General features: G+C 35.8%; 1 protein-coding gene across 8 annotated transcripts in view; it reads right to left on the reverse strand.

The window, feature by feature from the left end:
- Positions 1 to 702: 702 nt before the first annotated feature.
- The window catches only part of QSER1 (glutamine and serine rich 1), a 44,720-nt gene continuing 21,908 nt past the window's right edge, over positions 703 to 23,514 (reverse strand). For 5 of the 8 annotated variants that reach the window (XM_041129395.1, XM_041129392.1, XM_041129398.1 and 2 more), the window contains 11 exons: positions 19,131 to 22,838; positions 15,943 to 16,238; positions 14,277 to 14,393; positions 13,522 to 13,655; positions 11,002 to 11,213; positions 9,217 to 9,354; positions 7,773 to 7,870; positions 7,153 to 7,275; positions 3,993 to 4,145; positions 2,491 to 2,586; positions 703 to 1,857 (listed from right to left, as the gene is read on the reverse strand). In XM_041129395.1, the coding sequence (XP_040985329.1) occupies positions 1,717 to 1,857; positions 2,491 to 2,586; positions 3,993 to 4,145; positions 7,153 to 7,275; positions 7,773 to 7,870; positions 9,217 to 9,354; positions 11,002 to 11,213; positions 13,522 to 13,655; positions 14,277 to 14,393; positions 15,943 to 16,238; positions 19,131 to 22,838 (5,216 nt within the window). In that variant the 3' untranslated portion in view covers positions 703 to 1,716. Of the gene's footprint in view, positions 1,858 to 2,490; positions 2,587 to 3,992; positions 4,146 to 7,152; positions 7,276 to 7,330; positions 7,499 to 7,772; positions 7,871 to 9,216; positions 9,355 to 11,001; positions 11,214 to 13,521; positions 13,656 to 14,276; positions 14,394 to 15,942; positions 16,239 to 19,130; positions 22,839 to 23,514 lie in introns of those variants that run through there. The other 3 variants (XM_041129393.1, XM_030039509.2, XM_041129399.1) reach the window with 3 other exon arrangements.

Below are 23,514 nucleotides of genomic sequence, written 5' to 3' on the forward strand. Positions count from 1 at the left end.
GATGAAAAGCTTTGGAAATACGGTAAACATCCTACAAGGTTCTAAAACTAATCAGCTAAAATTCTGTACATACTTTAATATTCAAACCTCTATTTGATTACTCAAGATCAAATCATTTCATTTTCACATCTATTCATTAAACTCTTTATAGTTCTAAGGTCTAATGAATATTTAACAACTAAATAGGATCAAAACAGGTAACGGGAAAAAAGGTCACATGGCAATGAACATTATTTCATTTGGCCAATGAATAGTGAACCCTGCTTTCTTGGCTGAAATTAAGGCACTAAGTGGCAGTGAAAGGATAAGGGAATGAATTTTTTTTCTACATTATCTGAAAAAAGACCAACATGACTATTTTTTTAGGACGCCAGTAGAGTACGTATCCATTCTGAATGACTCAGTAAGGCATTCTGTTGGCAAATTTAAAGAAAACGTTTTCCTGATTAGAGCCCATTACATTCATTGTCTGAGTGTGACTAGTGGCACTACCAACTGTTAACAAACTGGAGGGGAAAAAAAAGCTACAAAGATGTCTGAAGACTTGAAAGGCACCAAAAAGAGAACAGCTCTGCAACTGCCAGTTCTACAAACGATTATGTAAGCTGTGTTTAACACTGCATATAGTCTATTCAATCATCAATCTTTGTTGACGAAGATAGTGTAGTAGCTCTTCATTTAAACTCTCAGTTAATCAAGTGCTAGTTTAGTAAAAAATTTATTTTCACGTATCAGAATATAACTGCAGTGTCTAACACAACTACACTTAAAGCAAAACTAGTCTAGTATGCATTATTCTGGTTAACACTGAAGCAAACCTGTATAAACAAAAGGGTTACCTCGAGATATATAGTTTACAATATGAAATCAACATATAAATGAATAGGATTTACTGAAAACAATGGAAAGTGTATTACAAAGATACATGAAACAATTTTAACCACAATATTTTCTCTGTGAAAAATACAACTATTAGTGAGATAAAATGTACAATTGAAATTTTTTTTCCAAAAGAAAAAAAAACACAGTATAAAGGAAAATATTTTTTTTCTTCAAAACAGGGAAAATAGTTAAGGTCATTGTCTTTCATTACAATATAATTTGACACAAAAAGCAGTCATAGGATTGCACCAACTCCATGTTCAGTCTCCTGAACATGACAATAGTAAAAGGAGTCCATAAAGCATAATGACATTTCTGGATTTTATGATGGCAATATACTTATGCAGAAACTGGTGTCACTCCGGCTCTGTTCACAAAATGTACAAAACTCTAAATTTGGTGGCCAGACATGTAAAAATTAGTTCACCCCAATGCTGACTTTTCTGTTGCTTAGTCGGGATGAAAAAATCTGTAGTATTTTAAGTGTTGTTATCTTTTTAGCAATAAAGAAAAAAGTATATGTAGTGCATGGTTTATCACTTGTCAAAAACGTTTCTGAAAATAAAACTAAGTTATCCAATAGTTTACAAAATAGAAAATAATTCTTCAGGTTAAAAATGTGGTTAGGTTTACATTTAGTTCCATCTCCAAATGCTTGGCAGCATCTCTTTTCCTTAGCAAGAGCCAAGGCACAAAGTTCCATAAAGAGAAATAAAAATGGCTACGAACAAGAACGCAGTCTGGCATTGTAAAAGAAATCAGAGCCTCTCTCTGAGCTTTCTGTTCCATCAGGTTAGTGCTGTAGAAAAATGTGATATTTGGGATACATTTTTGTTATGAGCATTTCTGCTGGACACGATTCAAAAGTTCACCAAACTTTTCAAAAAGATCCTCCACCCATTTTATATTTTTCATGCACAACTGCACAATTTCTTCCTGTCCTAGATCTGCACTCTTCTTCTGAACAGAAGAAATCTATTTAAAAAAAAGCGGGGGCGGGGGAGGGGGGGAGAGGGAGAGAGAGACAGAGAGATGCATACACATATAGATGTTAGGCTGACAGCATTTCACAATTTTTGTTTTTATAATATTCTGCAGTTAAATACGAAACTTTTTTTGAAGAAAACCTTTAAGCTTTAAAAACAAAGGAAAATGCCCCCAAAAATGCATTTCTTGACAACTGAGCCAGAGCTCAATTCTCATATTTCTGCTACCTGGAATATTTCCACCAAGGATTTACAGGAAAAAAAAAATAAAGGAGTGGGCATTCTAAGACAAAAAGTACCTTCTAGATCTGAGGAGTTACACACACTGATAAAATTTGTTTCATTTATTTTGGATAACAGTGAAGAATGCTTACCTATCCTGACGGAAACTGATTTCACACAAATCTTGTAAGCCTCATCTCTGAATGTTCTGGGCATCAGTGCCCATTAGGGGCAACATATGTGCTCAGCATGCCCTCTTTGCCATAATGGGTTAATTAAAATAGGAAGCCACAATCCATACTCATTTACCAAGAAGAAGAGAACAGTCCCTCTAGTTGGACTCAATTCCCTCAAATTCCCTCAATGAATGTAAAAGCATCTCAAAGAGAACAATACTTACCTCTTCTTTACATGTTAGATATATGTGATATTTGTAATGATGGAGTGAGTGATACAAAGAATACAACTGTATTTTTTCTGGATCTACCGTAAACTCCTGCAAAAAGAACAGTTGTTTTAGGTAAATTCATGTTATTTTCCAAGACAGAGATATGATAGACATTTTCTTCTGTAAAGAAATCTGTTTTCAACAATTCAGAAATGGAGTACTTCATTCAAATAATTGCTTTGGCATATTTTGGTACTGTAATTTATATTACATCACAATTATCTCCTATCTCCACTTTTCCTACCAAGTTATTTTGTCAAAACTAAGTTTAAGAATGCTTTCAATCCTCCTGAATGCACTCAAGTCTAAAACGGGTAAGAGACCCCTTTTTCAAGAAATACTGCAAGAATTACCAAAGCTTAACTATTTTTCTACCAGACTGACATGTATCATTGCAAAAAAGCATGTAGTTCGTGCTTCGGAAGAGCTGATCTATACTTACCTAACACTTACGTTACTTTGGCAAGAAATACGGATGTGGCCTGTATTTACAGGTCATTTGTCTAGCCACTATCTACTGCTGGGAGGTAAGCCTATGTGAGCCAGTACCTAGCAAAATCTACTTATAGTGTTCCCTAGGAATACTATGGAAATAAACAATGTGTACATCTCAAGCTTTACCATGTTACTTTTTAAAACTTTTTTTTTTTTTTTTTTTAAGATACACACCTTCATTCTGTCATTGGAAATGAGGAAAGGAACAATAAAGAACTAAATTTTTAAAAAGCATTATCTAGTCCCAGTTTTTACAGTACTATTTTTTCATTTTTGATCTAGAAGACATTGTATCATTTACTTTAGAGATTTTGCAGCAAGTTTAAGGAACTGTTATCATTACAAGCTACACAGTAATTTTACCACAAATGCAATGTTGAAGGCAAAATGTTCCTGCTTCAGCAACAGTCCAGGAGCTGACTGCTATGCAGAAACAGGGTCTGTGGTGACAGAAGCAGAATGGGCTCTAGCAGGGCTCTGCTGTTCGGCGCGCTACAACAGGTGAGAAGCACAGCAACAGCAGAGCTCAGCTCTTCCTTCCCATCCAACTACACCTACCGACTGCTGCCTGCATAAGGGAAGCAGCATACTACTAATTCATCTTCCTGCAATCTTGAGTAGTTACTACAGAAGGCTTCCTGTATAAATACACAGGATAAGAGCATTTGGGTCTAAACATCGAACCTAAATAGGGGAATAATTATGAAATTATTTATAGTATTTTGTCTCCCTACTGGAATATAACGATGTTTCACAGATGAGTTAAAACAATGGTTTAATATACTGCTTTAAATGTTGGTTTTTAACATTCTCTTGTTACAGAAAAAGCAACTCACTCAAAGATTTTGTATTTTGATAAATCTAGCAAAAAAACTAATACATGAAGCAGTATTTTATATAAATGTGGTTATCATATTAGAAGTCAGATGGTGGCAGCAATAAACCCTCTGAACACCCACCTGTGCTAATTTAGTGGTTGATTTAGAAGCCCTCAGTGTTTTCTTGTTGTAAGCTTTACCATTCATTTTGATCTTGGACACAGATGTTCCTCCACTTTTTGTCTTAGAATCCCGAGTGACCACTGTCAGTTCAGGAAAGTTTTCCAAAGCATTCTTTAAACAGAGCATATAAAGAAAAAGGATTATGAAAAACTCAAGAATGGCCAGCCACCCAGACTGCTGATAAATTGGCCATTTTTCTTTGAAAAGTTAGATTGCAGCCTATTATAAAACAATTTATTCTTCCACAAAGACCTGATAAAAGGTCTTCATCAGATCAAGCAAGCATATACAGTTTGAAAAGCATGACCACCTGTTCTTGACTACTATAATTTTTCAAGAAGAGAAGATCCTTTTATTGTATCTCAGATTATCAGCTGTGATTCCTTCTTTACAAAGAGCAAAAAAAGGCTCCACTAGGCAATTTTTACCTTTTAAAATGCTTTCCATTCCATTTCTACTCAAGAATCTCTAAGGCCAAGTTATTTGGAGATGCCTGAGTACTTAATTGCCTAGTCAGGCATGGGAAGTCTGCCAATTGCAGGAGGGATTGGATGCCTAAGTATCTTCACAGGTTTTGCCCCAGCTTTTGTAAAATACAAATTAATTGCATCTTATCATATCTGTAAGGTAGAAAAGCTTATGCACAGTGAAACAGATGGCTGGTTCAAAAAAGCACATATTCACTCATGGGAGTGAACTCACGGGACTTCTACAAGCTTCAGTTCTACATTATTTGCATGAGTAATTTTGAATACAACTTCACCGTACAAACACAGCATTATGTTTGCAGCTGCTCTGAAATAGTTCTGTTATGCTATATAACCTGGTCCTGAAAAATGTATTTCAAGTTAAATGAACATATATATCTTTGTATTATATGCCAGTATGAGGGAAAAAATCAGGCATACAGAAAAATGTACCAATGCTGCAGCTTAAGGACCTAATTTGGGCTATTGGGTTAAAATATGTAGTTGACTAAATTTTTGTATTTTCTTTTAACAAGCAGTACTAGAATTCAACAACCTCCCCTGCCTATATTTTCTTAGCACTTCATATACCTCAGCCGTTTTTTGCTTTATAAAAAAACCTGTCTTAGTAAAAAGCTATAAAATCTACTGCACAGAGGTAGTTGCATAGCGGTAGCAGTAACCTCGACTAGCTAACCTGTTCATATACAATATTCATTGCAATGCTTTCAAACTGGAACAACAACAGGTTTAAATTATTTATTTTTTCTATCCACTGTAATAGCCTTCCTGAAGGCTGACTTTGAGTGTCAAGGGACTTTGGCCACTTCTGCCTTCCTCTGGAGAATTCCTATTGCCTTCCTCTGGAGAATTCCTATTAACCAGAACAGTTTACACGACCAGACCACTGACTTAAAACAGACAAATTTGAATTAGAATGATGGAAAAAATACTAGAGATCTCTGCATCTTTGAGAGCAGAAGACATAAAATGGTGATAATTATTTCCAAATTAAATTTACACAATTCCGCTACGATGCTTCATTTACTGAGCTTCAGCTAAAGCAACAGTAGTATTTTCTAATTTTGTTTATAAAAAACTATAACCCAAAGGACACAATAAACTGTTAGAACTATAAAGAATGTTACAGGCAAAACTACCAAACACTGACTGCTAACTTCAGTGTCTGATTTGGTTTGTAATACTGTAATATTAATAGTGTAGTAATAATTGTATCCAGTGGGTGGAAAAATGTTAAAATTCATCCAGGCTTTTCAATGCAGAATAGTAAAAATACTCAAACTGAATGATACTCATGAACAGTAATGGTATTTTTCACCTATTGCTTGCTTCAGCGCTTCATTCAACTCTAATATCTGAACTAGTCATTTGATCAAAGCTGGAACAGAAGCAGACTTTCTTGTATTAATCATCAGATTAACCTGAATCTTAGAGAGTATCAAACACATTTTCCTAACCAACACAAACACTTATGATGACAAATAGGTGTTTCATTTTTGTCCAAAATATTGACCCAAGGATGGGACAAGTTTGTACCATCATATCAGAAGGCAAACATAAAAGGCTTTTTATCTCGCAGTTTACATCACAAGCAGATCCCTTCCTTACATCCGTAACTCCGTTAACTTCTTGCAGATCATATGATGAAATACAAGCTTAAGCTAACTTTAGAGATATGATACATAATCTGCTTCTAAGTGAACACACAGCAAACCTATTATATTAGTTATGAACTCCAAATGAGTAAGCAGCTGTAATTAATGTTAGATTACAGAAGAATATATTGGCTTTTTTCCCTTAAACTCAGGAAAAACCCAAAATAAGCCACCTCTCACTTCGTGTGTACTGTGAATGTAACCAGAATTCTACAAATTCTTATCTTAACTTAATGTGGCCTATCTTCTTTGCATAGCCAGCCTAAAAGAAGCAGCTATATAAGTAACTACTAATGCAAAACTCTTGCCACGAAAGGAGGGTTAATACATGCTACCTCTCCGAGGGTCTGTGCATGGTTTCAAAATACACAGTCCTCCCCATGCCTTCCTACTGTAAGGAGGAAGCCACAAGAAATTCTGTTCAAGCAGGTACAAATTGTACAGCTGTTGGGAAAACAGCATAACGAACAATAAAAAGTTCAAGAATCGTGTGAATTAAAGCTGTTTCACTAGTCGATGATGTTCTCATCCCTGAAACAAGGTCACTTAGCGTCCCACAAGACTTACCAGGAATGAGCTGTGGAAAAAAAAAAGATCTTTTAAAGATTTCATGATGAAAAAGCAGAACTGTCAAGTCTGCTATTACCTCCCTCCTCACCTAGCTCTCAAAAAGAAGCACAGAGCAGTACAGAGAGACAACTAACTCTCCAAGTGTCTCTGTATTGTGGACATAAGGGGACAGGAGAAAGACAGGCAAAAGAGCAAGTTTTGTCTGATGGTGTTTATAGACGGGTCTGCGTTACTGTTCTTGTAACTGTTACAGGAATTATCAGTCTGATTATAGACATCGACAACTAGTTCTCAGACATGACTGAAAATACCCCTAATTCGCTTTACTGCACTTTCGAAATCTGCATTGCTGCTTGGAGGGTGGGTGGGAACAGTAGGAACCACAGTGATTATCCTCCTGTTTACCTTCTCTCTACTGAGATGGTACGGCTGCTCTCTTCCCTGTCCACATCCAGACCTGGTTTTTATTACTGTGTCAAAGCTGCTGTAATATGGGCTTGTTATCCACACTTTTCCCAACCATCCATGCTGAAGATAGATAAAAGAGTGCACAAATGAGTTGTTCTCAAGTCCCTCTATCCTGGTTTTAAACTACTCTGATCATGTTCTCTACTTCAAAGAAGTTCAGACATCTGCTTCACAGCATAGCTATTTCATGTAAAAGTTTATTAAGATTTTTATGCAATACAATCACTTAACCAGAAGTTCTAGAAGGACAGGAAACAGATTTTCTTTTGGCAAACTCGAGAAGCTTAAAAGAAAAAAAAAAAAAAAAAAAGCTTGAGAATGAACCAGAAAGCATGGGGAGTAAAACTAAAGCTTTACCTTTGCAGTATAAACTCCTCCATCACAAAATGTTCTCCAAATGCCACACACAAGCACTGAATTTATAGCATCTCTTTCAAATCCATATTCACTTCTGTTACAAATTTGCCTTCTGGGTTTTAAGTTGTGCCTGCATGGTACGCATTCAATGACTGACTTATAACATTACTTTAAAAATCTTAGAATTTAAAAGAGAATACCTTGAAAGTATGATCCAAGCGTAATTTGGAAAGCAGCCTTTTCCTATTGTCATTCAGCATACCATCAATTTTTCTCATGTGAGGCAAAAGTAGCTCATCTAAAAGACACATAAAAACCCCGTAGCAGTTGATTATGAAGAGACACAGAGTAATGAGATTCCTATTCAATCTATACTTCAACCCATTAACATAAAACACGGACGTAAAAAATAATGTGATTTGCACATAAACTATTTTCAAATGTGAAAGGAAAAAATCTCTTTTTTTGGATCACCCTGCTAAACTGGTCTAGATATTATGCAGTTTAATTGCTGACTGCAATCTCGCTCCTTCTCTGCCTTTTCTTTGTTGAAAAAAAAAAATTAAGATAGAGCACTACAGAGCATAAATCTTATAGACAATTTTAAACCATTTCCTAGATAATCCTCTTCTGTGCAATACAGCTGGCAGTTTTATGAAGACAAGTATGTGTTTTTGACATTTGCTATTCCATATAATGAGAGATGACTCTGCTGGCATTTATAACAAAAGAAATTGAGGAAAGTGCTTACTGATAAAAGTTATCTGATAAACCACTGTAAATTGCACAATATGCATTTAAACATAGGCATGTGGCCGTGAATGAAAATTTACAGCTTGGTATGGAGTCTTTTATTTATAAAGTCAATTTCTTTGCTTTTAGTGGGACTACTGACATAATGCACAGGTATGAAACCTTGAGGTAAGTGTGCATTGATGCACAACCAGAGCAAACCAGGAAAACAGAGTCTAGAAAATAGTTTTTTTTAATACAGGCAAACAGAATGTAGTACAAAACAACAGCCTGCAACTAAATAATATGTGAAATGATTGTTCTTTTGGGACCTTCATCTTTATGCATGAGTGTTTTGCTAAATCTTGAGAAATAGAACAGTTTTGACTTGTATCCTGGAGTCCACTACAGTAAGTCCAAACATTTTCTCCTCAAAGAAAAAACGGAATATAATTGTCTCTGATCAGAATTTTAAGGTTTCAGAGTTTGAAAAGCAGAATTTTTAACAGTAGCAAAAACCAGAACTACTTATAGTTATAAGGGTATTTCTTAATCAGAAAGTAAACACACACTTGAAACACTGTAATCTGAAATAAATATTTGCTAAGATTTTAAAAGATAGTAACAGCAGGAACAAAGAGCTCAGTTTTGACATCCACAGCACAAGCCTAATGTAACAAAGCAGACAAAACAGTATTTCCAAATTACTTCGATTATGCAAAGAGATAGTGCATATATATATTTATGCACACACATAAGTAATTTGCGTAAAGCGTTCTTCAGATCTGGTATGAAGCTAAAAGTTTGGTGGCTTTTTGTTTTTGTTTTTGGTTTTTTTTTAAAATACATTCACTTTACTGATTAGTAACCTTAAAATTTAATAAAAACATACAAATGTTAACCATACTGTACCATTGCTCTTTTCCAAAGCTTGCATTGTGTCTGGATCCAAGGCAATGCTAACAAGCAACTCCATGTAGCTCTTAAAAGTCTCTTTCATAGCTCTTGTGTTCAAAAAGCGAGTAACAAGGGGAGCTGGAGGTACAAGCTCTGAAAATTAATCGGAATATAATGATTTTTTTCCTACAAGAGCCTGCAAATACTTGTGTTTTTCAAAACTCAAGGTTTGTCTCAAACACAAAAGTGACCCCTACTGGTATCTCAAGAGATTAAAACTCAATACAATCAGAAATCATACTCTTAACTACTTGCACGCCAAAACCAGGTACAAATGCCAAATCTGGTACAAACGGTACAATTTTTTTGTAGAAACACATACAATTACTCATAACTATCAGCATTTAGATTATAATATTTTAGGGAATGTAAACATTTTTCTATTATTGTAGATGAAAGTCTAGAGAAAAGGGATAATGAGTAACTTCAGACAAGCAAAGTGCCCTAAATGCAGGTTTCATGTCAATGCAAGTACCTTCTAAAACCGCAAAACTTGAAGTCATCCAACAGAAAAACATTCAAAAGCACTACTGTCACTTAGGAGCCTGCATACCATTGAAGTCAATCCCACCTAATTGTCCAACTCCAAAAAAACACATAAAACAAATTTTACCAGCAAAGCAATGTAGGCATATTTGTACTTATTCTGACGAAGCTTTTATTTTTTTATAGACAGCAAATTTAAACATGCACATGGAGTAGCCATCAGTACTTGTAAGCATTCTGGAGCTTTTTATAGGCTCTGTGTACAATACCAGTATTTTGCAGTAATTTAGCTAGCAAGGCTGTTAAACTTTCTCAGATATCCACATTTCTATGGACGACTATCATCACCAGGTTACTTGAAACTTTAAATATAGACAGTTGTACATATTAATGGTTATTTTGGTAAGTTTGCTTGAAAAATACTATTTTAAAGGTGCTGCCCTCAGCAGGGGCACTGTTCCAGTACACCAACCCTAGCTTATCTGCAGTTAAAGCCACCGAGGCCAACGTGCTTTGGGAATGCAGCAATACAAAGCATGGATACGATGCACCTTAACTTCAAGCATACAGGAAATAAACAACAACAAAAAAAAAAAGCAAAACACACTGTATATCTGCTACCACAGGTAACCTCTGTAAACATTGTACACTTCAAAAATTCCTTTCTGTTCCGGAAAACTACTGCAAACATCGTACCTCAACGTTCCAAAGACACCATGAATGTCATAACAGCAAATCTGCTCAGCAGGCTGCATTTGAACAGCTGGCATTTAGACAAGCAATGAAGCAGCCAAAAATTCAACTGCTTTTTCTCCTTGGGTTTTGAAAAAACAACAGTAACATCTGAATTCTGCCCATATCTGCATGCAGACAAGCATTGCAGGAATGTTATTTTAGACATGACATGGAGTTGCAATAGAAAATTAACAGAGAATCTGATTCTTGAGATGTATTCGAAAAATCAAATCAGCTCCTCCTCCTACAATTGTACCCATCTTAGAAAGCAAGTAGTAAAAATATATTTATCTCACTGATAAACTACATTTGAGATAACTTCAGTTGCACACATTTGCTCATACACAAAAAACAAGTAAAAAGTTTTATGAAAACAATTCTGCGTGGCACTGTCAGATTTTAACTTTTTTTTCTGAGGGTAGTAAAGAAAAATTTGCAAGATCAAGCAACGTATTTTTATAATAATATTTTCAGTGAAGTTCAAATGGGCCTAGATGCTAACAATTCTATCTCGCTCACCATCCTCATCACTCTGGGCCTCAGGTGAAGAATCAGACTGGGAAGATGAAAATTCTTCTTTCCACTTTTTCCTTTTCTTTGGTGGTGGTTCAGCCTTTACCTTTGGCTGTTTAGCTTTGGGTTTCACAGAAGAGACTTTTGTTGCTGTTGGTTTTGGTGTTGGTGGATCAGGGGTTTTGTTGTTGCTGCTACTAGGTTTGCAATGAATAGTCCTGCAATATTATGAAGACGATCTTTATGAAAATAATTACCACACAAGTTTTGGCATTAATAAAATAGCTATAGTCTTATTTAACCAGAATATATTCCCCATGGGTTATATATACTTATTTCATTGTCACATGTAACTAGGAATTAGGTCATACACACTATACTACTATATTTTTGATATAATGCTTAACAATGATTTTCAACTATCTATGATTAAATACTATTCTAATTTTATAACTAGATAAACAGGCACAGAAGGTTTAAATTGCCCAATATTAGTAGAATTTACGAGCTATAGGAGATTGGAGCTAATATTAAAATTGATTACTTAATGAAAAAACCCAGACTTGACAGACTTGAACAAATACTAGTAATCAATGAGATTCGCTGACAAAGTAAATTTGGGATATTGTATCCATACTAAGATGGGAGAGAGTATCATTCAGGTAAAAATGCAGGAAATGCAGGATCTTGAGGACTCAAATAAGAAACCAGAAAACTCCTCTCCTTTCTCCTCCCACCACTCACAACAGGAAAACAAAAAGGAAACTTAACATCATAAGTGCAAAGTTAAGTACTTTAGGACTAATAATGCACTACAGTTTTGAGAATATGGCAGGGAATACAATTCTGGGAAGTGCCAGGCAAGTTTTTTTTTGTACAAATGGGAAAGTTCAAATAGGAAAGCAGTGAAATGTACAGTAGAAACATTGTTAGTATTTTCTGGAACATTGAGAACAATTTTAGTCATCTGTCTGAGATGAAGATTTCAAACCAAAATGGATGGAGACAATAGATACTAGAATGATTAGAGGAATGGAAAGCCTGCCTTAGACGAGGAAGTTGGAAGACCTTGATTAATCCATCTTAGTGAAACGATGACAGAGGTGGAACCTGACTGCTCTCCAGAAATACATCATGCAGTGAAAACACCACAGAAAGACAGAAATAAAAGCCAAAAAACAGTACTGAGAAAAGAACACATGGATACAAGCTAATCACAATCATGGTCTGTTAAAAGACAGGATTGTTTCAGAGCACTGGAGGACAGGTTCTGGAACAGCTTTCTGTAGCCCAAGAAAGAAAAGAGCATCAAAATCCTAGCTAGTTTTAAGTAGATCATGATGTTATAAAATTTATTATCTGACAGCATTGCTTTCTTTGAGACCAAACTAGACTTAAAAACCGAGTTATTCTTGAATGAAGAGCACTGTAATTTTTTTCATTACTGTTTACTAACATCTGATAAAGAAAACATATTTGCATTAAATTATAATTATTGAAAATCCATTGAGAGAGAAAATCTTCAGATATCGTGAAATTGTGACAAGATAAAATAAGATAAGCATTAAAGCATGACAGAGTTTGTACATTACAGTATCTGCAATCTTTTCCAAAAGCACAATCAAATGTCAACACAAAACGCAATAGCAAAACCCTTAGCAAGTGAATGACAGTGAAAACCTTATCAGAAGGAAGGTGACAGAGGAAATCTCAGAGATGGCCAAAGTACATGTGTGAGACACACTTACGGTCATAACGTTTTGCAGGACCAGTAGTATATTTACTGGAATAATCAAAACCACGCTGTTTGCCCTGCATTCTTTACATGGCTCTCCAGAGTGACAGATTTGTTTGGGTTTTATTTATCCTTGGTGGTTTAAAAGCGATACTACTGGAATTACTGATCTTAAGGCATGGATAAAGGTTACACGGGATGATTCAAAGTGATAAGGCTTTTTGGGGTGAGGTGGGTAGGGCAGGTGCAATAAGAAAAGTAAAATACCCTCAGTGTGCAAGGACATATAAAAGAAGGAAAAACATCCTTGTGACAACCAACTTCAGAATTGAACTTTTGTTTTTAAATTCAACTTTCCAGGATTGAGAAGAAAGCATGATACTTCTAGTATACGGGGACAGGACGGTCATTAAAGCAATCTAGAAAAACATACCTAACTTGCAAAGTCCACTGGATAGGAGAAAACAACATGCAAAAAACTAGAATCATTACACCTGTAGGCTTCTATCCTTATGTTGAGCAACAGGGCAAAAGATGACAGAAAGAAATAGCATGCAGAGCCCTAACACCTCTAAAATGAATGATTATTGCAATCCACAGATTCAAGGTAGGGAAGTCTTGATACAGCAGTAATTTATATCTAATTTCTTAAAGCAAAACACACAGTTCTCAGTTTACAGCTTAAGGCTGAATTAACATAATCCTGAGTTATAAAACTTGTTTATTAGAATAGGTGTGTTCTTAATATGAAAACAATAGGGCAAAATGAAAAACAATTCAAAATAAAATACCTTGCTGACTGTACAGGTTTGCTTCGTGGTTTTTTTGAACATACTCTGACATATTCCTTTTTGTTTGCATTTTCAATGAACTTCACATACACTCGTTTGTATTTTGTTTTTGCATCCCCGAAATACCCAAGATACTAAAAAAAAAAAAATAAAAAAAATTAATACACAAGTGTTTCTGTTAAGTAATATTATTCAGTTTAACAATTAAAAGTTTAAATACTAAAGAAAAAAAGTCAGTTTAAAAACAACTTGTTTACGTACAAAGATGAACCATCCTACAGCATTTATAATTTAAGAGAAATTCTCCAATGGATTTCCACATAATATTTAAAGTAAGAAAATAAGGCAAGAGGTACTCTGGGCTTCATTTTCTCCCTTTATTTAATCATCCCCATGTGTTATCCCAAAAGGATTATCCACCTGGCAAAGAGCTGCCTGTTGAAATTGTATCCTATCTGTATCCTTCCCATTGTGGAAAGCAGCTGGTTCACAAGCCTGCTTCCACTGACTTTATTCTGGTTGTGAAAACTTGTTCCTTTACACAGCCTGAATGATACCAAAGAACCCATGCTGGAAAGAATCTGCCCATTAATATATTTAGAGAGAATTTTAGAGTAGGAGGAAATCAAGAAACCTCCCCCCCCCCAAGATGCTTGCTAAGAATGCATGTCAGAATCACATTTTATTTAATTTCCTAGACTTCCAGTAAGGAAATCAGTTCCCATGAGGCTTCATAAGGAATTTTTAAGACTCACACTGTTAGTAGCAGCAAATTCTCTCTGTCCATCTCGCACTTCAGGAACAAACTTTTGCAATAAAGCCTTCTGTACTTTCCAAATAGCTGGAGGCTCTTTTCCTGTTTGCAGAGCAACCTGTAAGAACATAAAATTATTTTCTAAAAACAGTGCTTATTTTTCTCCCAAAAGTGTGTTTGTGCATTATATTTTTTTGAGCAAGTTACCCAGGGATAAAATTGAAATAAGTAATTCAAAATTCCAAACCCTTAGTCATTACATGCCATTTGCATCAAGACAGTATGACATGAACTACAATAAGTATAATGCAAACCACAAATTTTACTTTCACAGTGATGAAGTTGTGCCAACCAGCTTTGCCTATGGTATGATGTCTTAACTCAAGTACCATGCAACTGAGCCACAGAACTTTATTTTTTAAAGCAATACAACATTTTCCAATTTTTTATTCTTTTGCTCTGTGAAATATTTTTTAAAACAAAAATGCAAGAATCACAACAAGTAGCAAAAAGCTTGCAGGTCACTAGAGATCCTGTAGCAGAAGCCCAGGTACATTACAGCATGATGTTTGCACTAATGTGAAAAGAGATAGTTCAGTATGAATTAGTAAACCAGATTTTACATTTTCAGTTCCACTTAACTAAAAAAAATGAGTTCAAGTTGATTTTCTTCTTCATGTAGTTTGAGAAATAAACTATGTTAAAAACAAATTTGTAATTCTTAGCTCTAATGAGAATTGTCTATAAATCCTACACGCAAACTACTAATTAAAAAAACCTCTCTTTTTGGAAAACATATAATCAAGTATTGGTTCCTTTTTCATGACTGTTTAAATAACTAAAGAAATAATTTTTAAAGAAGCTTAAAATTCAAAATATCTCATAACATACCTTTATCAGTTTTATAAATGACAAGGGAATATTTTAAAATTGGTAACACTTGTCTTATGTGACAAAGCTACATGAATTGATTTAAAACTTAAGCTCAAGAGGTTGAACACATAGACAAGTAATCAAAACTATTAGAAATTAATGGTAAGAATATTGATGGCTATGATAGCAACAAAAGGACAGGTAAACATGCAGAATAATTTAAAATGGAGAAGTCACAAAACCAAACCAAAACAAGAAATCAAAGACAACAAAGAACATTCCCAAAAACTCATGTGAAGTGCTGTACTGGTTGCTTATGGAAGCCATTTCTTGTTGGAATAGCAAGCAGAACCTCTTCCAAAAAAGAAGAAAAGACAATTCCAAGATCTTTTGCAAAAGTCCAAAAGTCATTTCCTCAACACCTTACACTTGAAAGCCTACTACTATCTTAAAAACAAACAAAACAAACAAACAAACAAAAGGTAGTCAACACCCTGTGAAAAATTTGCTTTTTAATATTAAAAAAAGGTAATTCCAAGTTCTAACAGAGGTTACCAGCACATAGATTTACTTCATTATGTATGTAGCATAAAATGGGTCATGTACATAGAAAACATATTCATAACCTGCACTAGAAAGACACCTCTAAGGCACCTTGGCAGCAGTCAAGGAGTATTAGAATAGAAACAGAAAACTAATCTGCATCTTTTCCCCTTTTGGTAGTTTGTTGAGGCTAAATGCATATGCACGATTTTTTGTGATTTTTTTTTCTTCACAGCAAGTATTCGGATTACCTTTAGCGTCTCTATATCTTCAATCTTCACTACAAATTCATCACGTTCTCTGTACATGCCCTCTCCTCCACTGTCCATATTCTCCTCATCAGTACATCCTTCTATTGCAACAGTTGCCTGTATTTTTGCCAATTGGTCTGAAGTCACAGCATCCTGTTGAGCTACTTTTAAGGGGTCAGCTGGATTCATTTTCTCCTGCACATTGACTACAGGAGCAGTCATCTGTGGAGACTCCTGCTTTATTACAGCAGTAGTGGCACTGGTGGCAGCAGTAACAACTGCCACTTTTTCAGCTTCTGAAGAAAAAAAATCCAAATTTTAGTTAAACAAATTATCAAGGATTAGCAACTTAAAATGGGAACTAGATTTATTTTTCTTCTTTTCTGTTACAATACATATTAAAAAACAACTGTTCTAGGAAAAACACCTGTTCTAAGAGTTAAAATAGCAGCATTAACTTGGTCACAACTAAGCCTTAAATGAAACCAAAATATTGTAGCTAGTATACCTCTGTATTAAACTGCTGCATCTGTTAGCATCTAGAAATTCAAAGATGAATGCTTTAGAAAACAATTTGATAGTTACAGACATTATCAACAGGAAATACTGTTGTACTTTGTGTGAATAAGCAAATACAACAGTAAAGGTTACAACACTAAACCTTGTTTCCAATCTGCTGATAAGCACAGTCCTTTTAAATTGGATTAAGGAAAGAAAAATACACATGAAATACGAAAACATTTGCTGTATGACTTTTGGGCATTTATCGTTTATATCTTGTGATAATGTAACTGGAACTTCCAGATTAAAACTTTGGCAATATCCTAATAATTTTTAATATTAACAGAGATGAGCAATGAGAACTGATGATATAAAACAAAGAAGGAAAAGAACATTCTTCTCCTCCTCTATGCCAAAGAGCCAAAGGAAACTCCCACCTTTCAAAATTATTATTCTTTCCCACCTGAAAAAAATTAGAATCCTTTTTAGATATTACTTTATACTCTTTTATACTTATTAGTTTTAACACTGACTTGCTGATCTAAAAGAAATCAAGTTATATTAGCTGTAGCATAATTACTAATATCCTTAGGAAACTGGCTTCAACCTTAAGATAACCATTTTACAGTTTTGCTACAATCACTGTTAATTCTTGACTTTCACTTGAAAAAATAGAAAAATGATAACATGACATATTTTAATAAAAGTGATTCAAAACAAATGATTTAAATATCAAATTAATGTGTCAATACAAAAGCTATATACCAGATACGTGAAGATTTATTAAATCAATTCAGTAAAATTGCTAAGCTATGAAATATGTTCTTTGGGATATATCATATCACATTATTGTAAACATATTGTATTTTTGTTCAGTGAAAACTATAACAGCTTTAGTTAGACACAAAATTATTAGTTCCCCAAGTACATTTACACATTCTTCAGAATAGCAGATAAATGTACAGAAGCTACTTATTACTACCAACAAAAGACTATGTTTTAGTATTTGTCTTTCCATACTTATGTGCAAAAACAGACAGAAGAGGGAATTACTAGAAAATCTGCAAAACACCAGCAAGTAAGAATGAAGTCATTAATAAGCATCTGGTATAATGTACAAACAGTCTTGTATACAACAAAACAGGAAGGTGAATTCAAGAAATTGGTGGTATAAATATTACATGCTTATGAGTAATAAAGAAGATACAATAACATTGTAAAAGAAATCACTGCAAATAAAACACTAATGGAAATGTCCACCCAACAAAAAAACTTTGAAATATTTCCTTAGGAAGCTATACACAGAACGTGGCTTAGTAAAATTAACAAGCTGGAGCAAAAGGCCTACACCATAGCACTGTCCACATTTTGGCTTTCTGGGAAAAAAAAGTCACTGCTTTCTTGTTTAAAATACATGTTTAAAATACATATGCAACTGAAAGACACATGAGGAACTTCATCTTCTGTAATGGCCTTTCCAAAATGCGTGAACTTAACATAATTTAATAGAAGTATCCACAGAAGAAAACAGAACAGTAATTAAGATGAAGATTGTTTAATATATCATGTATTCTGCAATCTTCTTCCATTATTTTAGGTCTGACTACCACAATTTAAGTTCATTTGTGCTATGTATTTTTCAGTAAATCATGTTACCTCTACAGAAGAAAACAACTCCCTCTTTCCTTTAACCTAAAAAGAGAAAAAATTACTTCATTCTATTTTGTTAAGAACCAGCCTATGGGTTGTAGGTCCCAAGAAGAGTTTCAGAAATGTTTCATTTTCTCCCTGTGATTATTTTGGAAGGTAATGGTATTTCTCTTGAATTAGTAGTTATGTGATTGTCTGGATAGTCTTTAATTGCTTATCAGAGAAAACAAACTTCGTTGAAAAGGTCTATCTAGGCAAAAATATACTGTATATTGAAAATACTTCAAAACCAAGCAGCATCAGTTAAAAGCTACGAACACCAACGTACAGCATAGATGTAATACAAGTGAAACTGAGAAGTGTGTGGAAAACTAACTGCTGTGATCAGTGGTTGCTGCCTGCCCCTCCCTGCCCAAAACAACCCTTCCCAAATTTTGTTCTTTTGCTAGCAATGTATCAACACAGAGCTACAACACTGCTGATTAATATGGCTGAAATCAAAGTCAAATGACTCCCATCTTGGGCAAGACTAGCCAAACCAGTGCTCAGTTTCCAAGTGCAAAATTGTTTTCATAAACATATTCTGTGCAACACTATCATCACAGAAAGTGCACATTTAACTCTACCTAAGAAGAAATTAACCTCTGCTGATGGCAATTATTACTATGTTCTCTTGCTAGAATTTTTTAAAAATAGATTTAAAACCTCTGACATGATGGTTTGTCGAGGTTTCCAGGTGAAAATCATATTTAGCATTCTAAGCCAGAGAGGAAGAGAACAGACATTATTCCAATTCCGGGCTAAAATAAGAGTCCTACTTAAGTAGCATGAAAAAGTTCATCTACATGTTTTCTAATTGTGGAAAACACTAGTTTAGTTCACAGTCAACACACCTTTTGAACAGAACTCTTAATTATGGCTGTGATCAAAACCAGTCAAAACCTTTACCTGAACTGAAGATAGCTAAAATAAGTCTTTATTTTTTTCCCATCAGCTACAGAAATCTCCTTCAACATATGCACTTGTAACTGTTTTACCTGCTTTGTTCTTTCTATCAGATGTATCATCCAGGGCTGACAATGCAGTAGAGATGCTCTTCTGAAGATCGTGGTTACCCCCCACAGAATCATCTTCATCAGAAGAAAATGAAGGCAACGTTTCTAAATTTTTCTTAAGTTCTTCATCAACTTTTTTGGTTGGACTTTCTCCACTAACCTCAGCAGCAACAGGTGCTGCTGCTGCTGGCTGAGGCTTTGCAGAGGACTGTAGGCAAGGGGCGCGAATTATCTGGGTAACCGGTCGCCTAGTCCTGTTTGGCATTCGTACAGCTGGAGCTGAAAACTGTTGCCTAGGCCCAGACTTTAGAAAGTCTAAAAAAGATGCAATAAATCCTGTTTTGACTTCAGGCTGTTTTTCTTCAACTTCTTTAATTTTTTGCCTCATTCTTTCCTGATGCTGGTAAGTATCATAACAACTTTCGGAAACAGGAGAAGAGTATGTCAAACATGAGTCATTTCCTCTTGAATTTTGACGTTTACACTGTCCACTTCTTTTCACCTGTTTCTGAATTGCACTGTCATCTTCTGCAGCATTTTTGTTTTGGCTTTTTCCTTTGCTTTTTTTCTTCTGAAGGTTCCCTTGAGTTAAATCTTGGCATTCTTCTTCAGTTCTACTAATGGTTCCATCTCCACTTTGGGGCACAGATAGTGGCTGCAATGGACCCTTTGACTGGTTACCTGCTACTGTACCTTCATCACCACCCATATTAAAATCATTCTCTGAAGCAGCACTTTCTTCACTTAGGCTCTTACCGCTTGAAACAAATTCTGTGTCTCTTGCATTCAGTGTGCCATCAGCAGAAGCATCATTATCTTCTTCAGATTCGTGACTGATGCTAGATTGTTTCTTAACTGGAACAGCCCCTTGTTCTTGCTCTTCTTGACCAGGGCCAAGGGTGGGAGAGGTCATTCTTGTTGGTATGTTTTGATCAGGCGTTTCAATGTGTTGTTGATCAAGGTTCACAGGTTTTGTTTGTATTGCTGACACTGGTGTAAGATTTATAGTAATTTGGCCTCCGTTCAGAGAAATATTACTTATGCTTGCTGGCTTTCCAACTACAGTAGGTGAGGCACTGAAACCAGAAGACACATGTCTTACTTCCATTGATCGGAACTGTGGTTTAGACTCCTCCTTATTTTCAACAGACTGGATTTCTTCTTCATTGGAAGCTGACTTGGCAAAATCAGATGGTGTCACTCCACAGGCTGCTGCTGTTGCTGCTAAGATGTCATCTACGTTGGATAATATATTCCTCTCATCACTGAGAAGTATAGATTCTGGGAAACATATTGAACTAAGAGAAACAAACTGATTTTTTGAATCATGTTGATTTGTCTGAGTAAAATGATCTTTTGTTGTCAAATGCTGCTGTAGTGGTTTTGAGGGCTCAGAAATGTCCATTTTCATTACTTCTGAATTCTGAGTATGAAGCTGTTGCTGAGAATGACCCCCATTACTTTGAATAATATGCCCATCCATCTGAAGGAACGGATGTGTCACCTGTTGAGGACTCTGTATTCTTTGCACTTGCGGTGATGCCTTTGCTTGTCCTAAACCTGACTGCAGTATTGACTGATGAAGAATCTGCAAGTCACAGGCTGACTCCAGAAGTACCTGTGCACTGGGCAAACACAGCTGATGACCATGTCTTAAAGCATGAGGTTGAACCTGCGATGGTGTATTAATGACTTGGCCTTGCTGTTCTTGAGCTTTACTTTCATGTACCTTATGCATAAGAGAACGTTGCTGGTTTAGTTCTTTAGCGCTTACAGTTACTTGTGTTGTTTGCATTAAATTAGCTGTCTTTTTTATATCATGGCTTAGGCTAGTGATATGGCCAATATGTTGGGAAAGCTGTTCCACAGAATTGACCATTCTTTCATCTTTTTTTGTTCCTTGAAGAGTAAGTCCAACAACTTGATCTTCAAGACGAGAGTTACTTCTGATTACACTTTGAGAGTATCTGTCATCTGCCTTTGAGACCCTATAGGATGCATCCTGAGCACTGATTTCCTCATCAGTTAGCCTTTGAGTGGAAGATTCAAGAGTAGCTTGCTGTTGCAATGCCTGCATATCCTGCACTGATAATTCCTCCTCTTGTTTTGATGAGGCATACAAATTAGAGTCAGACTTCCTTTTAACGTATGACTTTGTTTCTGAGGAAGGCCTGTTGTTCTGCAGTGTCTGTGAATGAGCTGGGGAAGTAAAAGGAGGAGACTGGACAGATGGCAAAAACTTCTGAGACTGCGGAGAGGAGGATTCTTGTGACTGAGAGTTCTGAGAAGAATGTAAAGAAATATAGCTCTGATTAGGACTTGAGGCTGGAAGAGTTTGTATCCGAGGAGAAGCATTAAAGGAAAGGGAAGGTGATGTTAATGTTAAAGACTGCCCTGAAGAATAGCTTTCTGAAGGACTAACAGCTGATAAAACTTGTGATTGAGATGAAAAACTAACTTGGGATTGGCTAACTGGAGATAAACCCTGAGAGTGACTAGAAGAGTAGCTCTGAGATTGGCTGACTGAAGAAAGTTCCCTCGTTTGCCCAGAGTAGTTCTCATTTGGAACTGAAGTCAATACCTGTTCCTCTGAGGAGTAACTCAGAGTTTGACTATCAGAAGTAATAGTCTGCGATTGCCCAGAAAAAGTCAACGTTTTATACAGTGAGGGCAGCTTCTCAACCTTGCTGGATGAGAAATCCTGTGAGTGACTGACAGGTGGCACATTCTGAGCCTGGGATGAAACATAGTTTTGGGACTGGCTGACCGACAAGAGGCTTGGGAGCTGTGCTGTAGAATAGATCTGTGCTTGGCCTGTAATGACAGAACTCTGGTTTTGTGCAGTTTTGGCATAGCTTTGTGTCTGCACAGTGGGAGCTACACTTTGAGGTTTGGGGGTCTTCGTTGACCTTGGAGGCTGCTTCGTGGAACAGTTTTTCACTTTTGCTGTGGAAGCAGATGGAAAACCAGGTGATGGAATTGCAGATGTGTACGACTGAGCAAGTTCCACTGTGACTTGAGAAGTCTTCTGCTGTGGTCCTCCATTGCTCACCTGAGTAACATCTCCAACTGGACTGCAAGATAATGCTGAGTGCCTAGATGTATCCTGAAAATTAACTCCACTTGTACTCGTTAAATAGCTGTGTAAGGAATGCTGTGAAACAGTCAGTTGAGCCTGAACAGACTGAGTACTTGAAGGCCGCTGATGGTGTTTAATAACACTACATTCTCGCTGAAGTGCTCTATCGATAGAAGCAGTGGAACCAGTAAAGACAGATGTGCTATATGCCTGAGAAACCTGCTGAGCTCCTCCAAGGGTTGAAGGCAACAAACTAAATTGAGGTTGCAGAAGATGGGGTGCAGATTCTTGAGCAGAACGATATGTTGATGACTGAGGTGGTATACTGGTACTTAAAACAGAACTGCCTAGGCGCTCAAATGTCAAAGCAGTTGGAACAGTGCCTTGCGATGTTTTAATCTGTAATAAAGGATCATGGGTAGTTAAAAGACCATTTGATGTAGCACTGAAAGTAGTATCTTGAAGAGTAAGAGAAGGGGTAGTAGCAAAGTTTCTACTGCTGAAAGTGTTGGGATGCTGATATGCTGATAAAGCAGATGTTGGTGGAAATGTTCCAGAGGTTGGCAAAGCTCCAGTAACAAATAGTTCTGTGGCTGTTGAGGAATGCATACCTGGAAAAAAACAAAAACAAAACAAGAAGGGAAAAAGAGCATAAGGGAGCTTTACAAGTTACAACACTGCATTTCTATAACTCATTTAATTGTAAGATCTTACAGCATTTACAAATGTAGCCTTTAGAATCACCACCCTTTTCAACAAAAAACATATAAAGGGAGGCACTTATTGTAGGTAATTTTCAAACTGGAAGTGCAGGTTTTTTTAAGAATTCCAAATTCTATACCTACAGTGAATGGTCAAAGGAAAAAACTCATATCCTTAAAATACAAATTGTGGATAAAAAAATTGTACAGGACTAATTCTGCTTTGAAACTGAAGGCTCTTTATTAGTTTTTATTTCAGTTTAAAAAGAGGTTCATAGTAGAGGACAACTGATCAAAAGCCCTGGACACCTTTAATATACAGTAAAAAGGCAAAATTACACCTTACCAACTGTAATACATACACAGGTAAAGAAGCAATTCCATCTCCTGCATTTACCCTCTCCAATACTTTTATAACTCACTTTATGTGAAACATTTCAGAGCTCACAGTGAAATAGCTAACAGCCTATACACTTTGCAATATGAGTTTCTTAAAGGAGGGCTTTGACTTTCAACACAAAGAATAAATATGATTTGTATGCTTTCTAAAGTGAGAGTCCAAAATATCCACAGACAGCAACTATCT

The sequence above is a fragment of the Aquila chrysaetos genome, chromosome 16, assembly GCF_900496995.4.
Source record: "Aquila chrysaetos chrysaetos chromosome 16, bAquChr1.4, whole genome shotgun sequence".
In the NCBI taxonomy this organism is placed as follows: Eukaryota; Metazoa; Chordata; class Aves; order Accipitriformes; family Accipitridae; genus Aquila; species Aquila chrysaetos.